The sequence below is a fragment of the Lactuca saligna genome, chromosome 5 (genome assembly GCF_052625555.1).
Source record: "Lactuca saligna cultivar CGN05327 chromosome 5, ASM5262555v1, whole genome shotgun sequence".
In the NCBI taxonomy this organism is placed as follows: Eukaryota; Viridiplantae; Streptophyta; class Magnoliopsida; order Asterales; family Asteraceae; genus Lactuca; species Lactuca saligna.
This window is the reverse complement of record NC_136421.1, coordinates 184,221,020-184,237,137: the sequence shown is the minus strand read 5'-3', so window position 1 is coordinate 184,237,137 and position 16,118 is coordinate 184,221,020. Positions and strand designations below refer to the sequence as shown.

General features: G+C 31.1%; 1 protein-coding gene and 1 long non-coding RNA gene across 7 annotated transcripts; both read left to right on the top strand.

Annotated features, from left to right (window-relative positions):
- Positions 1–332: 332 nt before the first annotated feature.
- LOC144998166 (Ubiquitin carboxyl-terminal hydrolase family protein) lies at positions 333–2,551 on the top strand. The gene is made up of 2 exons (XM_078957987.1): positions 333–547; positions 1,104–2,551. Exon 2 carries the CDS (start codon positions 1,124–1,126, stop codon positions 2,393–2,395), a length of 1,272 nt encoding a protein of 423 aa, XP_078814113.1. The 5' UTR covers positions 333–547; positions 1,104–1,123; the 3' UTR covers positions 2,396–2,551.
- An 8,403-nt stretch (positions 2,552–10,954) lies between these two features.
- LOC144997798 (uncharacterized) lies at positions 10,955–13,729 on the top strand. Of its 6 annotated transcripts, none has more exons than XR_013659946.1 (5): positions 10,956–11,500; positions 11,594–11,726; positions 11,934–12,004; positions 12,076–12,183; positions 12,344–13,729. It is a non-coding gene; the product is annotated as an uncharacterized LOC144997798 (long non-coding RNA). The 6 variants fall into 6 exon arrangements; XR_013659943.1 differs by having other exon boundaries at positions 11,927–12,004; XR_013659947.1 differs by having other exon boundaries at positions 10,955–11,500; positions 11,606–12,004.
- The last annotated feature ends 2,389 nt before the right edge of the window (positions 13,730–16,118 follow it).

Here is a 16,118-nt window from a genome sequence, read left to right as displayed (position 1 = left end):
TGTAATTAGATGATATTGTTTATCTTCCTTTATTAGATTATCTCAATGCAATTCAACATGCTATTTTACTTTACAAAGCAATACATTTCGACCATGGCAACGCCAGGGAATCCTTTGTAGTTATAAAATATAAAAATGATTATTAACTATTAAAAATTATAAAGAAAATTTATATAAATATGATATTACAGGTTTATAGAAATGAATATGATATTAAAAAATTAAGAATGAGATATTTTGTTTTTTAACAAAAAAAAAAAAAAAAAAAAAAAAAAATCATATTTGATTTATAATTATTTTAGTTTCTAATTTCTTATCATCATCGTCATCAGTATCCTGGTGCGCCGCTTTCTTTCGAAGACTCAACTCTCAACTATCAAGCTCAAGACGGACGAAATGAAGCCATTGTCGCAGGACGCCGATACAGTAACTATTTCTCAGTTCTGACTCTCTCTCTCTCTCTGTCCGGCCTTCTTCTTCAAGCTCAAGCGGCTGCCGGCCGGCCTCCTTCTTCAAGGTCAAGGCGATGCCGGTCTCAGCCTCTCCGGTAAGCTATTTCAGACTTCTCAATGTGTTTCAGATTTCTGATTTGATTTCTGTTTAATTTCTGTTCCAGATGGTAGTGATTTCTGTTTCAGATTTTTTTCAAGCAATTAGAAGTTAATTACTGATTTCAGAATCATAATACGAAAACCAAATCAAACAATACTCTCTCCATTCCATACCATACTACTGAAAAATTCGCTCAGGATCCAAAAACTTGTAAATGAATCTCCCGATCAGCATATAAGAAGCCCCAAAATCAAACCCAACATGTATTAGAAACAATTATTCAAATCATGTATCGTAAAAAGTATTACTTATTAGAAACAATTTATAAAAGATCTAAAATTTCTAGGGACAATTAATGTTATCACCAAACACTATTGGTTTCAAAATTGAATTACTTGACGTACTTTGCTATTTCTAGGGTTCCATGCATTTTATTGATATGATTATCAGGGCATACAAATAAAACTGTTATGTACCTGAATGTTTCCTGAAATTCTGTTGCATTGATTCTTGAATATTGTTACATGTATCTTACTTATTATAATAAACAGAGTTAGGTCTATGTAAAACAATGAAGATACAAAGTGGGAAAATGGTGATGAATATCTATCTGCAGAAACAAAAATTCCCAACTTCTTTGATGCGTTTCCCTTTATGGAATCTTCATCTTCTCCAAAGATTCTCCCTTTGGTCAATGAAAAAAGATCCAGATCTTGAAGCAGCCTTAACAAGAAACCATAGATGGATCATAAACAACCAGATTAAAAACATAATCTTGCGATGTCCAGATCATGTAGCATCAGTTAATTACCTCCAAAAAAAGTTCAAAACTCTTGATCTTCAAGGAAAAGCCATGAATTGGCTTAAGAAATACCCCTGTTGCTTTGAAGTGTTCTTAGAAAACGATGAATACCATTGTCAACTTACTAAAAAGATGCTTTCTTTAGTACAAGAAGAAGAATCCATAAAAGATATGCAAGAATCTGTAGTCGTTGAAAGATTAGCAAAGTTGTTAATGATGATTTGTAATCATAAACTCAGTGTCTCAAAGTTAAACGAGTTCAAAAGAAATTTAGGGTTACCAGATGATTATCTAATAAGAATCATACCAAAACATCTTGATATGTTTCGTGTAGTTAATTATAGTGGAAGAAAAACTTCCATGGAAATCGAACTCATGAAATGGAATCCAGAGTTGGCTGTTTCCGTTGTTGAGAAAACAGCTCAAGAAAATGGTCGGAATCCGTCATTCCAATGTTCATTACCTTTATCTTGGGTGAAATCATGGGAAAGATTTAATGAATTCAATTCCTCTCCTTACATTTCACCTTATGTGAATGATAGAGAGTTGGAAAAGGACAAGAGAAGAATTGGTGTGATTCATGAGTTTTTGTCACTTACATTATGGAAGAAAGCATCGATTATGAAATTGGGTCATTTGAAGAGGGAGTTGTGTTTACCTGAGAAGTTGAATGTTTTGCTTTTAAAGCATCCGGGAATATTCTATGTTTCGAATAAGTATCAAATTTATACGGTTGTGCTTAGAGAAGGGTATAAAGGGTCAGAACTTGTCCACAAAGATCCACTTGTTGTTGTGAAGGATAAATTTGGGGAATTGATGCAAGAGGGAGTTCATGAGTATAATAGGAGACACCATTTGTTGAATTTAGAAAAAAAGAGAAAGAAAGGAATGGATATGATGGAAACAAAAGTAGGGAAGAAGAAGAAGGACTCTGTTGATGCTCATGAACTTTCTGATGAAGATGGTGATCTTGGTGGCATCTTTGATCCTGAGGAAAGGAAACGTTTTTATAAAGTTCTGTTTGAAGACAAGGGTCCATGATTTTCTATATGAAGATATGTTGTCAATGCTCATATATAAAATTTTGTATGTAAAGGTATGTGAAGGTATCTTATTTGAATTGAATTGTTACAGTAGAGTTAGTTTTTTGAGGTACCAAAGTCCTTTTTACTATATAGAAAAAAGTTCCACTCCTTAGTTTTAAGTTTCACTAAATAACATGTGCAAAATCCGCACTTTAAGTAGCTTACAAAAAAAATTCCACTCCATAATTTGAAATTTCACTAAGTAACATGTATCATATAAATAGTATATTAAATATCCAAATGGTATAGTTTGTTTAATGAAATTTCAAATCTTAGATTATTTAGAGAAAACAATTAATATGACTACATGGTATTGCGTGATATGGAGGGGATTCTTACGTGAGCCGATGTAGTGGACTTTCCTATGCGTGAACACCGGTCCAAGGAGCCGTAATCGTGTTGTGGTTTGGCTAGCTTCACAAACGTTCATGGAGAATATGATTGGTTGACTCAAAATGGACCCTTGCTATATACATGTTGATATATTGAAAAAAATTATTTAATTGTTATGTTTAAACCATATCACATTTCACATATAAATACCAACTATTTTATATACATTTCACACTATAAACACGGCAGTTTCTTTCTATATCTTTATATTTTCTTTAAATTATTGATCCAAATCAAAATATTCCAACCATTCCAAACATTCTGAATGATCTATATTCACATGTTGGTATTTTAGGTGTAAATGTTAACATTCCTAGTTCAACAACTTCTATTCAACAACCATCTATACCACCAAACTACTTCCAACAACCTATACCACAACAATTCAAGCTTTTCAATTATAACATTCTCAGTCTCAACAATTTCAAGTACAACCATCTCAACCCCAAACTCAAGTCATATTTTCTCAATTCCAACCTACAAACCTTGACAATGACAACGGCGAAAGGATCCAAGAAACTCAACCAACACCTAGTAGAAGACAAAACAAAGGACATGGTAAAAAAAATACTCGGGGTTGGACCAGAAAAGAGGAGGTGGCGTTAGAGAAAGTTTGGATTTTCATATCAGAAGTAAGCTTGAAGAAAACTTGGATTTTCACCTTCGGTTATATTTGATTGCTCTAACTCCAACATGATGGATTTGAAGTCTAAATCCAGTATGAGAAGCCAAAGATCTACTATCCTTCCGACTTCTACCCTCTACCTGATCAATTAACAAAAACATTACATTAATACTCAACACAACAATATAAACCTGAAACAATCTAACTAGTTGCAGATAGTTGCTACACACCTTCATAGAAAAATGATAAGGGAACAATATACTGATTTGAGGTTATTGTGTGAAAGAAACATAAATTGATCCAAAATGAATGAAATATGTGTTGGTTTTCATAAATGAATGAAAATACGATGGCATCACCATGCATTTATATCCCCCTACCCCTCATTGTACATGTTTTTTGAGGTTATCGAATGACATATTTATTTAAAGGCAAAAACTATTTTCATACATTCCTTTTCTACCACCATTCAACCATACCAAACGTGGCATAAATTTCTATTATCATTAAACACATTGCAGAAACAAGGATCCAAAAGCAAACTAAGTGGTTATTTGATAGTTGCTAACTGGGTGAGAGTTGACTAAGTTAGAAGCCTTCTGCGTTAGAGGTTCTGACTGAGTTAACTTCTGACTCAAGCTTGTTATTTGATTTTGCAGTTGACTGATAATGCAAAATGACTATATTACCCTCAAACAATATTTTTGATAATAATTTCTTCATGATTTACCGTTTAATTTATAACATTACATTTTTTTAAATAAAAACATTCAATCTCTCATGTTAAAACAAACAAAACTTGATTATAATCTCTCCACTAAATATAAAACTTATAAAAGCAAAATAGTGCAAAGTATTCTTCACCAAACAATAAAAAAGAAATCAATGACATGGGTTTTTGAAAATTATAATGTAATAATAGAAAAACATATTCAAAAATGACACAAAAAACAAGGATTTCATTAATTATGAAAAGCAAGTCCCATATACAATTAATCTCAAGCCTATGCAATTGTTGTTCCATCAACCTTGCAACTTGGTTGCGGGGGCTTTGAATTTGATCTTTAATCTCCCGGCAAAAACAAAGAAACACACAAAAATCAATTACATATTTTAGAAAAAGAACACTGAAATCATTATGCTTATGTGCAACTAAAGAACAAGTAGGAAACCTGATGGAAGTAGACTTCTCAAACAGGTGCACATGATTTATTACGTATCTCTTCATTGTTGTCATTAATATAACCTTATATGGATCATCTTTTTCCTAATAACTCTATATAAATAGGCATTTCTTCTTTATCTATACCATGATACCCTTAAGGATAATGTTCCAGAACTTCTTTCAGCTCATTGAACTCAAAATCCTGAAAGATATTGTCAATACCAAATGCTTTTCTCCATTAAAGCATGTTAGCCCACATATGTTTTGATTTTTCAATATCAAAGTTCTTTGTTTTTAAGAACATATATATAAAAGATTTTATCAATCTTACACATTCGATAAGTCCATAGAGATTTGGATTTAATAATATTAGAACACATAAATCAACTATAGACAAATAATCTTTACAAGTTACAACCTCTCTCTCTCTCTCTCTCTCTATATATATATATATATATATATATATATATATATACACACACACACATGTATAGCCTGATATTAAATTGGAAAGGATACCACTTTCAAAGCACAAATTTATAGCAAATCTATTTTCATAAAATAAGATTCATCAAAATAGAAAAAACGAAATCCCCTAATTGCATTTGGATGTAGCCTAGTTTTGATATCAATACTGCTCTAGCAGTTGAATTTGAATCACGTTTGATCAAATCCAAACATAATCCGAATTCTTTGACTTAAATGATGACTTATGATCGAATTAATCACCAACCCTTCATGATTTCAAGCATTAAGAAAATTGATTTCAAGCACAAATTTTCTTAATGAGAAGATTTGTACCGAAGAAGATACAGCAAGAGGAATAAACGCATTGAGAGGAATAGATGAAAATTAATGAGGAGAGGTGGAGAATAAGCTTGTTAGAAAGGGGGAAGAGGCGGGAACACAAGGGAAAAAGAGGGAAAATAAGAGTTATGTCTCGTTCAACTATATATTTTTATAGGACCTTGTTAGCCATTTATTAGCCTTCTACTGACCGAGTAAGAGCAAAGACCTTGGTATCAAACAGCCTAACTCGGACCAAGTCAGATAAAAGTTATGACCGGATTAGGTCACAGAGAAATCAAACAGCCCCAATCATCTGAGGATAGCATTCGATTTCTCCAGGAACTCAAACTTTCGGGATTCTGCCCTCCACTTGATCTAATAACAAAAAAACATTATAACCAAAAGTAATCAACTAGCACATCACTTTTACGTCCCTTCATAAAATTCATAGGGTACAAGAGACTCATTTTAGCTTAAAGAAGAATAGAAGCGTTGATTGTGTGAGAGAAACAAGAGGGATAAAAAGATGTTAGATTCACTACTAGTCCAACCATGTTCTAACATTGAAGAACAATGAGGTTTCATTTTTTAAAATCAATTAGTGATTTTATTAAGCTAATTCCAAAGAAGATTCATCAAAATAGAAAAAAACGAAATCCCCTAATTGCATTTGGATGTAGCCTAGTTTTGATATCAATACTGCTCTAGCAGTTGAATTTGAATCATGTTTGATCAAATCTTGATCAATTTTTATACCTGGAAAAATTCCATTTGGATGTAATTATTCTTTTATTATGTTGGTTACAGACTTTCGTCATATCAGTCTAATTGGTGCTCAGTATAAAATTATAACCAAATTTTTGGCTTTGCGGATTGCGACAGTTATGGATTCAATTATTAGTAGAGAACAAACGACGTTTGTTAAAGGTCGTCAAATAATTGATGGCCCCCTTATGGTCAATGAAATTATAGATTGGCATAAGAGATTCAAGAAGAAACTTTTGATCTTTAAAATTGATTTTGAGAAAGCTTATGACTCGGTCAATTGGGATTATTTGTTACAAATTATGGTTTTTCTCGGGTTTGGTTCCAAATGGATCTCGTGGGTTTGTGGTTGTCTTCTCTCGAGCAAGGCTTCGGTCCTTGTAAATGGGAGCCCGTCAGAAGAATCTTTTATTCAGAGAGGCATTCGTCAAGGTGATCCTTTATCTCTGTTTTTGTTCCTTCTTATAATGGAGGGTCTTCATGTTGCTATTACAGATGCTATGGAGGCTGGTGTTTTTCGAGGTATAAAAATTGGATCTTTGACGCTTTCTCACTTTCTTTATGCGGATGATGCATTGCTTATGGGAGAGTGGTCTAGAGAGAATGTTATCTGCTTGGTTCGTTTATTTGATTGTTTTTTCTATGCTTCGGGTCTTAGAATAAATCTTCATAAATCTAATCTTTTTGGTATAGGGGTCGATTTTGGCGAGGTTATGTCGGTTGCTACCATGACTGGTTGTAGACCTGTTAAACTTTCTTTTTCTTACCTGGGTTTACCCGTGGGTGTTAGTATGGCTTTGATTAGAGGTTGGAAGCCAATAATTGACAAGTTTTAGAAAAAACTATCAAATTGGAAGGAAAATATGTTATCTATCGGTGGTAGATCAGTTTTGATTACTTCTGTTCTGGGTTCGTTAGGGAACTACTATATGTCCCTTTTTTTGATGCCGGTGCAGGTTAGGAAATATTTGGAATCCATGCGTGCTAAATTTTTTTGGGGATGTGATGGGAGTTCTAAAAAACTTTCTTGGGTTAATTAGAATTTTGGTGTTGGCTTCCAAGGAGAAAGGAGGTCTCGGTTTTGGTAGTCTTGAGGCTATTAATCTTGCTTTGATCCAAAAATGGCGTTGGAAGTTTGTTAAAGAAAAAAAATTCTTTATGGGTTAAGGTGATCTCAGCTCTGTATGATTATCTGATTGGTGTTTGTTGTAGTAGTTATAGAGTTACGACTTTGGGGGTTTGGTCTCGTATTATTGGTTCCATTAATACCATGCATGAAAGGGGTATAATTCATTTTTCGTGTATCAAGATGATGGTAGGGAATGGAAGAACCACTCGATTTTGGTTAGATACTTGGATAGGTAATATTCCTTTAAAAGATCGTTTTTCACGTTTGTTTTATCTAGAGCAAAATCGTAATTGTTCTATAGCGGAGAGATGGGAAGATGGTTGGTATTGGCTTTGGAATTGTAATTTTGAAACTGGAGCTTTACAAAGTCAATTTGAAGACTTATTATTGTTGATTCGATCCTTTCAACCGAACCTAGAGGAAGACGATTGGTGTTGGGAATTGAATGGTGCTCTCAATTTCAATGTGAATGAAGTTAGAAAGCATATTGATAATGAGTGCTTACCAGATGGTACTCTTGTGACTAGGTGGAATCACTTCGTTCCTAGAAAGGTAAACATATTTATTTGGAGATTGTTAATTGATCGTTTACCTACCAGGTGGAATCTTAGCATCAAAGGTTTGGATATCCCTTCATTGCTTTGTCATTTATGTGATAAACAGGTGGAAAATGCATATCATGTTTTCTTTTTATGCGAAGAAGTTTATGTTATCTGGCAAAGGGTGTTTAGATGGGTAGATTTGGTGCTTCCGAGTGTGGATATACTACATGATCTATTTTTTTGGTTGGATACGGTTTCGATCTCGGGTAATAAAAAGACGATTTTGGAGACTATTATTCAAACGACATTATGGGTGATTTGGAGATATCGTAATGGTATCATTTTCGGAGATTCTAATCCGATTAAAAACCGGATTTTTGAAGATATAGTTGATTTTTCTTATAATTGGTTTAGTTCTAGAAATTTTAAAACTAAAACTAATTGGGTTGATTGGCTTAAAACTCCAATTCTATCTATTTCTTTGTAATTTCTAGCTTCTTGCTAGTTTCGTTTTATAATATTTGGCTGTTCAAAAAAAAAAAAAAAATCAATTGGTGATAGAAGGGATTACCCATTGCCTTATATGCTAGCATCTAGTTTCTCTTTTTACTGATGATTGAGTTTGCACCCCAACAATCTTACTCTTAAACCCAAGTTGCACCCTTGGCCTTCTTTCAATGACTGTTCATCATATCCGATCCTTTTTCATACCGATGATGCTCTTGGGACACGCTCACCCGACGTGGGTTATCATGAAGACTTTCGATACAAGGCTTCAGGATCAATTTCGTTGGACTAGAAATTACTGGGGATTGCACCACCTGCGCCGACCACATGATACGGGCTACGACCATAGCTCTGATACCATTTGTTAGGATCGCTACTAACCCAACCATGCTCAACAAAGAAAAACAATGATGTTCCATTTCTAAAATTAGTTGGTGATATAAATGATTACCCATTGCCTTATATGCTAGCATCTAGTTTGTCTTTTTACTGATATGAGATTGTGTTTTCACCCCAAGAAAAAAAAAATAACATTGATTGATTGTGGTTTTAAGAACAAAGATCTATATGTGTTTTTTTATTTTTTTATTCTGACAATATTGTATTGCTTTTGATTGACCGTCGTTATAAGAGTAAGAGTACTAAGGAATGACAATATTGTTTGCACCTCCCCCCATAAGTCTATACGCTATATTATAGTTTCATTAATATAATAATTTACCTTATATATTAGTTATAATAGATATGTATTATTATGTATATTTACTACTAATTTTATCTGTATATATTAATTATAATAGATAATAGATATTATTATGTGTATTACTATTAATATTATTTTAAAATTCAAGATTTTTTGAAGAGCCTAAATATGCAAAAGTAAAAAGACATAAATAATAATGTAATTTCATATAATTTTGATCAAACCCTTAAAAAGGTTTCAAACCTTAAAATTAGATAAAATTGCAAAAATGCTCCATGTGATAACCTTAAAATTAGATAAAATTGCAAAAATGCTCCATGTGATATCTCATTTTATGTGGTTAAGGTTCCAACCTTTGAAAAATTATAGATTTAATCGTTTTCAACATGTTTTGTTATGATTTTGGTCGTTCTTTCGTTAACTTTAACAACTCGGTTGTTAATTTTTTTAAAATGACTATTTCACTATAAGGATCATTTCTACTACCAAACTACAAAGACCATTTCTACATATCTTATTTTTATTTTTATTGAATTATTATATATTAATAAGCGTTATTTTTAATATATACTATTTATATATTAATAAATATTGTTTTATTATATTATTATTCTTTTAAATATTTTTCTTAATTTCCTTTTCATCGGATATTTTAATTGGATAATTATAAATGAATAAATATCATTTTTAATATATAATATTTATATATTAATAGATATTATTATATTAGATTATTAATTTATTTTAGTTAATTTTGTTTATTGGAGTGATTCTTCTTCTTTATTGGATTATTAAATATTAATAAATATTATTTTTAATTTATAATATTTATATCCTAATAAATATTACATAATCACAATATTAATTTCTTTTAGTTAAATTTTTAACTTCTTTTTTTGGATTAATTCCTTTCTATTGGAATATTACTTTTAATTTATTATTTTTTTATATAATAAATATTATTTATTGTATTATTCATTTATTTTTGTTGTATAATATTAATCTTATTTTATTTTATTAGTTCCACCACAAAGTTGTCGGAATACGCAAAAGTGCCGCTTCTAATCAACGAAAATCGTCAGGATCACCGCCAAACACCTTCATCGGAGGTCCGACGTAAACCCTACTAACTTTTTCCACCCAACATCACCGGTAACCACTTGCAACAACCTCGTCACAATTCGCTAGAATCCTCCATACCCTGCACAATGCACAACGAACTCATATAAACATTAAAAATGGTGGTGGTGATCGGGTGATGGTAGTGGTGTTATCGCAGGTGACTACTGTCATCATTGTTTGGAAAAGGTTGGTGGGGTTCTCTCCGACCTCCGATGAAGATGTTTTATGGTAATCCCGACGCTTTTCGATGATGAGAGGCAACGCTAGCTTTTGCGTATTCTAGTGATTTTGTGGTGAAACTACTAAAATTAAAAAGAATGAATAGTATACAATAAAAATAAACTAATAATCCGACAAAATAGCATTTATTATATAAAGAAAATAATAAATTAAAAGTAATAATCGAATAAAAATAATTTATTCCAAAAAAAAAATTAAAAAACTTAATAATTGAAATTAATAATCCAATAATATAATATTTATTAGGATATCAATATTATATATTATACTATATATTAAAATTATCCACCTATGTACTTTTGTTGCGGATTTGTCAAAAATGTTCCTTCAAGTATACGTTTTGTTGCAGTAATGTTCATCACCATAATTCACCCTTTTCTTTTTAGGAAATACAGTAATTTTTTATTTTTATTCATTTATTATTTTTTAAAAGTCTGGATTAGTTTTGTGAATATCTGCTGTATGTACACGTGCTTGCTTCTGCTTTGCCTCAACGTTTTTTTACCCAATCAAATTCCGATATGTTTAATGCCTCTTCACCTTATACGCCTACGTTGATCAGTACTTCCAATTTCTTCCTTCCACCGCCTTATCCAAACGTTCTCTTCTCTTTCTTCCTTCCACCGCTTTTCATCCAAACTTTTTTTTCTCTTTCTTTTGTAAGAAGTCGACAGGAAGAGACAGTAGATCGATCCGGATGGGTTTTTCTATTTGATTAGGGTTCCGTGGGAAACAGAGCCGAGTCCATACTTCTCAGGTGGCTGGATCCTTCTCTACAGTTCCTTCGTGTATACTCCTGATGAAAACAATCTAAGCCGTGAGAAACGACATGGGTTCACCAGTAGAAATCGGGGGTCGTCGGTGGCACGTGGAGGCTGAGATAGGAAGCGACATGCGTTTTCAGGCGATGGTATTGGCCGTCATCGGCCAACATCGAAGCAATTGAACCCTATATGCTACCGACGCAAATCGATATCTTCCACCTGCACCGTCTTCTTATGTAAACTCCACCAGTCGATCTTCCTTTGCTCTCCACCATCATTACTGTCTAGCAGCACTTCAATTAACAACTTCTAACCAGGTAAGGAGTTCACTTTTTTCACTTCTATTCATAAATTTAATATTTTTCTTGAAAAGTCGGCCACCTTCGTCATGTTAACACTCTTAGTTGTAGGTCCACCTGCAGACTGACCTTGCTTCTTCAACTTTCAATTTTCGTGGTCAGGTGCGGAAGCACGATTGTACCGCTACTACAGTCACATGGGTAAATAACTCCAAAAACAACATGAATAACACCACACCCACAGGTATGTAATTTCTAAATTGGAGTTTTGAGCTTAAAGAATTTACATTCCTTGCTATGACCTCTTATATTTGCATCAAACTACAAAGCATATTCAACTCCAGGCCTTGCTCTCTCTTTGTGTTTCAACGCTTTTTTGGTTAATATTATTAAATCTTTGTTCATCAGTAGTTTTAATCTTTTTGAAGTGCATAAAAAAAAAAGATTTCAGGTCTTCTGTTATGGGTTGTCTGCTAAGATATTTCTGTTCTTGGAATCAAGAAAAGAAGGTATTTCGTTCAGGTAACTTTAATTCTTTTATCATCTTTTATATACTTTTGAATCTCAATTAAATTTTTTAGATGTGATTATAGACATGGAGTTCGTTGCTACATTCCAATGAGTCTGAAAGCTTTGACATGGATCTTCTGTTGACAACAGTATGAGGAATTCACAACTACTTCATCACTAAAGGGAAATAGGTGAGTTACCACTTTTAATGCATTTTGTTGGATGTCGCTTTCTACAATTTATATGATCTGTTCAACCATGAGTTTATGTTTGTGCTTGTGATACTATTGATTTGAGTTTTCTTGTGAGCAGAACTACATTTTTTTTTCTATTTTTTTCTTTTCAACACAGGATTATTTGACTTGATTTCGAGCTATAGTGTTCAAATATTTGAGAATTCATCATGCCCACCAAGTGTTTGATGTAAGTCCCGAACCAACAGTACCACTTCTGTAATCAATTTCTTAAAACTAAATTGATTGTTTCTCACCAGCAATTCAGTGATTTCGTTGCTTTAAATCCAAGATATGAGTGGAGAGGTAAAGTTCTAATTGGTGAATAAAGACATTACATTAATATGAACATATTTGTTAAAGTAAATAGTTGATGGTTAATAAACAATTAATAACTTCATATTGTAAGCGTTTGATTCCTTTAAGATTGTTATGGAGATGAAGAAAAAGGTTTTTGTTTTCTCACCAGTAAGTGGACTTCTCCTTCGTTGCATTCCTTTTATTAACATTATTCATACTTTTCTATTCCTTTTTTTGTAATTTAATTCATGAATCATGAGAATATATTCTTAAATTTTGTGTTTGATAATATGGTCGTTTATCATTTCATGTTGACTTGGTCAAATTCTTTCTTATGTTTTTATATGAAGGTCTGTATACTTCATGAATCATTTATATGCAAGTTATAGATAAGCAAATTTATTTATAGAATATGCATTTTGGTTGTGTCAATTTTAATGTTTAAGCTATGCTTCTTATATCATCCTTAATCGCAAGTAATATGATAATTTTGATGACGCTTTCCTATTGCAATTCCCTTGGTAGATTAAATAGAGAGACAAATATATACATAATCTGGGAAAAGTAGATGAGTATGTATAATCAAGTTTCCAGAAAGCATTTTCCATCCTTAAAACTTATCCACATGATAGGTAATTTGTTGAGACATGAGAATACTATCATGGCTTTTGACTATAATGTGATTCATGTATTTTACTACTATCTTATTATATGTTAATTATATTAAATTCTCCCATCTCTTTATTTCTAGTACTCTTTTAACAAATGCTTATAACAAGACGTAAAAGAAAAACTTTTCTGATGGTTTTGACATTTATGCTTTTTGTGGATTTCATGAAGGAACAAATCCATTTAGCCACATTCAGCTCCGAAGGTAATCATTGATTTTATCAATTGTTAAGGGCAATTCTGTCATTTTCACATTCGGTTTGTTTATATTTTTTACTTGAACGACTGCTTTCATATGTGGGAGGGAACCAAAGTTTGAGCTCAATATTTGAAGAAAAGAACTAACCGAGTCAACTCAGTTGGGACGATTTCTTTGCTAGGAGTCGATCTGCAATCAACAGCAAGAGTAAATTATATTTTCGATATATTTTTTCATGGTTTATTCATTTTGTAAATTTTTCAAGGAATTTGTGATTTTATAAGAATGCCTTTCTTTGTAAAAAATTGTTTATAAAGCTAAATAAGTTTTAAGAAATTTCTTGTGCAACTTATAATAGCTACTTTATCTATGTTTTGTAACATTGCATCACTAACATTAATCCTTCTTACCCATGCGAAGCATGGGCAACCTTGCTAGTTAAAAATAATATTTTTAATATATAATAATCTAATAAAAAAGAATTATTCCAATAAAAAAATTAACTAAAATAAATTAGTAATCCAAAAAAATAATATTTATTACTATATAGATATTATACATTAAAAATCATATTTATTCATATATAGTAATCCAATAAAAAAATCGAATAACAAAGAAATTAAAAAAGTTAAATTAAAAGAAATTAATGATCTTATAAAATAATATTTATTAGTATATAAATTTTATATATTAAAAATAATATTTATTAATATATAATAATTCAAGAAAATTTAAAAGAAGATATGTAGAAATAGTCATTGTAGTTTCGTTGTAGAAATGGTCTCTTGGGTAAAACAATCATTTTAAAAAAGTTTATAATCAAGCCGTTAAAATTAACGGAAGAAGGACCAAAACCACAATAAAACATATTGAAAATGTCCAAATCTGCAAAATTTCAAAGGTTTTTATATTAGCCACGTAAAATGAGAAACCACATAGACCATTTTTACATGTTTGTCTTAAAATTATAATGATAATAGTTTTTATTAAATCCTCAAAAGGTTTCAAACATTAAAATTATAACGATAATAATGATTATATATATATATATATATATATATATATATATATATATATATATATATATATATATATATATATATATATATATATATATAAAAGTTCAGTTGTTCGATATTTATAGTGAACTATTAAAATTAGAATGATAGTAATGATTATAAATTCATATTTTACATAATAATGTATACTATCTAAGATATGTTAAACCGTAATGATTTAAAAAAAATAACATTGATATTTTCTACATTGTTTTTATCGTATGATTTGTTATAGTATGTTTTTATGTATGTTTTTTTGTTTGAATGTCAATAGTCGCTTATCTTTATTTATATTCGTTTAGGGTCTTTTTATGTTCGTTTATTTTTTTTCATTTATATTCGTTTAAATCTCTTCATTTATGTTCAATATATTCATTTTTTTTTATGTTCATTTAGCACCTTAATAAACGAATATAAATAAAGTAATTTCTTAAATGAACGAACATATCAAAAAAATTCGTTTATTTATGCGCCCATGTTCGTTCATTTAAAGTAATTTCTTTAACAAGTGTTGTTCCTGTTCGTTCAGTTCTTTTACAGTTTCAGGAGTATACACACACACACACACACACACACACACAGAGGAACGATGCTTGTTCATTAGGAATGGCAATGAGGCGGGTTCGGGGCGGGGTATGGATTCCCAAACCCGTCCCGATAACTTTCGGGTATCTTATTGGGGCGCCCCATTGGGTTTCGGGTTTCGGGTATCTTATCGGGTTTACAACAACTGATAACGAAATCTTTATTCTCTTTTAGGGTACCCCAATGTCTTATAAAATATACATGTTCTAGCAACTCTTTTAAATTAAAAACATGATGCATCACTTTAATAAAATAAACTGGACGTTATATAAAAAATTATTTGATTTAAGTTTTGTTTAATACGTCAAAACACATAAAAATGATCATTAACACCAGATTGTTAATAACTAAAAAAATTGTCCACGATAAGTATTTTATATTTGAACGTGTACAACAATTAACAGCAAAATTTTTTGAACATATTATATATATATATATATATATATATATATATATATATATATATATATATATATATATATATATATATATATATATATAATCGGGGCGGGCGGGTCGGGACGAGGATAACCCACTCCCTGCCCCGAACCCGATAAAAAACCCGATAACGACCCGTTACCCGACCCGAAATGATCGGGTTTCGGGTTTCCCCGTTGAGTTCGGGTTTTTTTTTGCCATCCCTATGTTCGTGTTCATTTATATTCTTTTCTTTTTAAAGATAGGCAAGTACCATCCTATTCTATTTTTTTACCAATTAGTTTTAATATAGTTTATTTTTTAAAAAGTTTTAGATATAATATATTTTATATTATAAAGTTAGATGTTTATATCTATCTTATTTTTTTTTTACAAATCATAGAAATCATTACAGTTTAATATATCGTAATATATAATATATTTACGAAATTTCATTCCATAAATTACTATGTAAAATATGAATTTATAATAATTATTATCGTTCTAATTTCAATAGGTCACTATGCATTTTGAATGATCAGACCTATATAATCATGACAAAAACTGCCAAAATGGTTCTAAGAGGGACCAAAACCATAACGAAAGATGTTCAAAATGATAATTTATCCAAATTTATCAATGTTTGGACCAAAACCCTAAAAAAT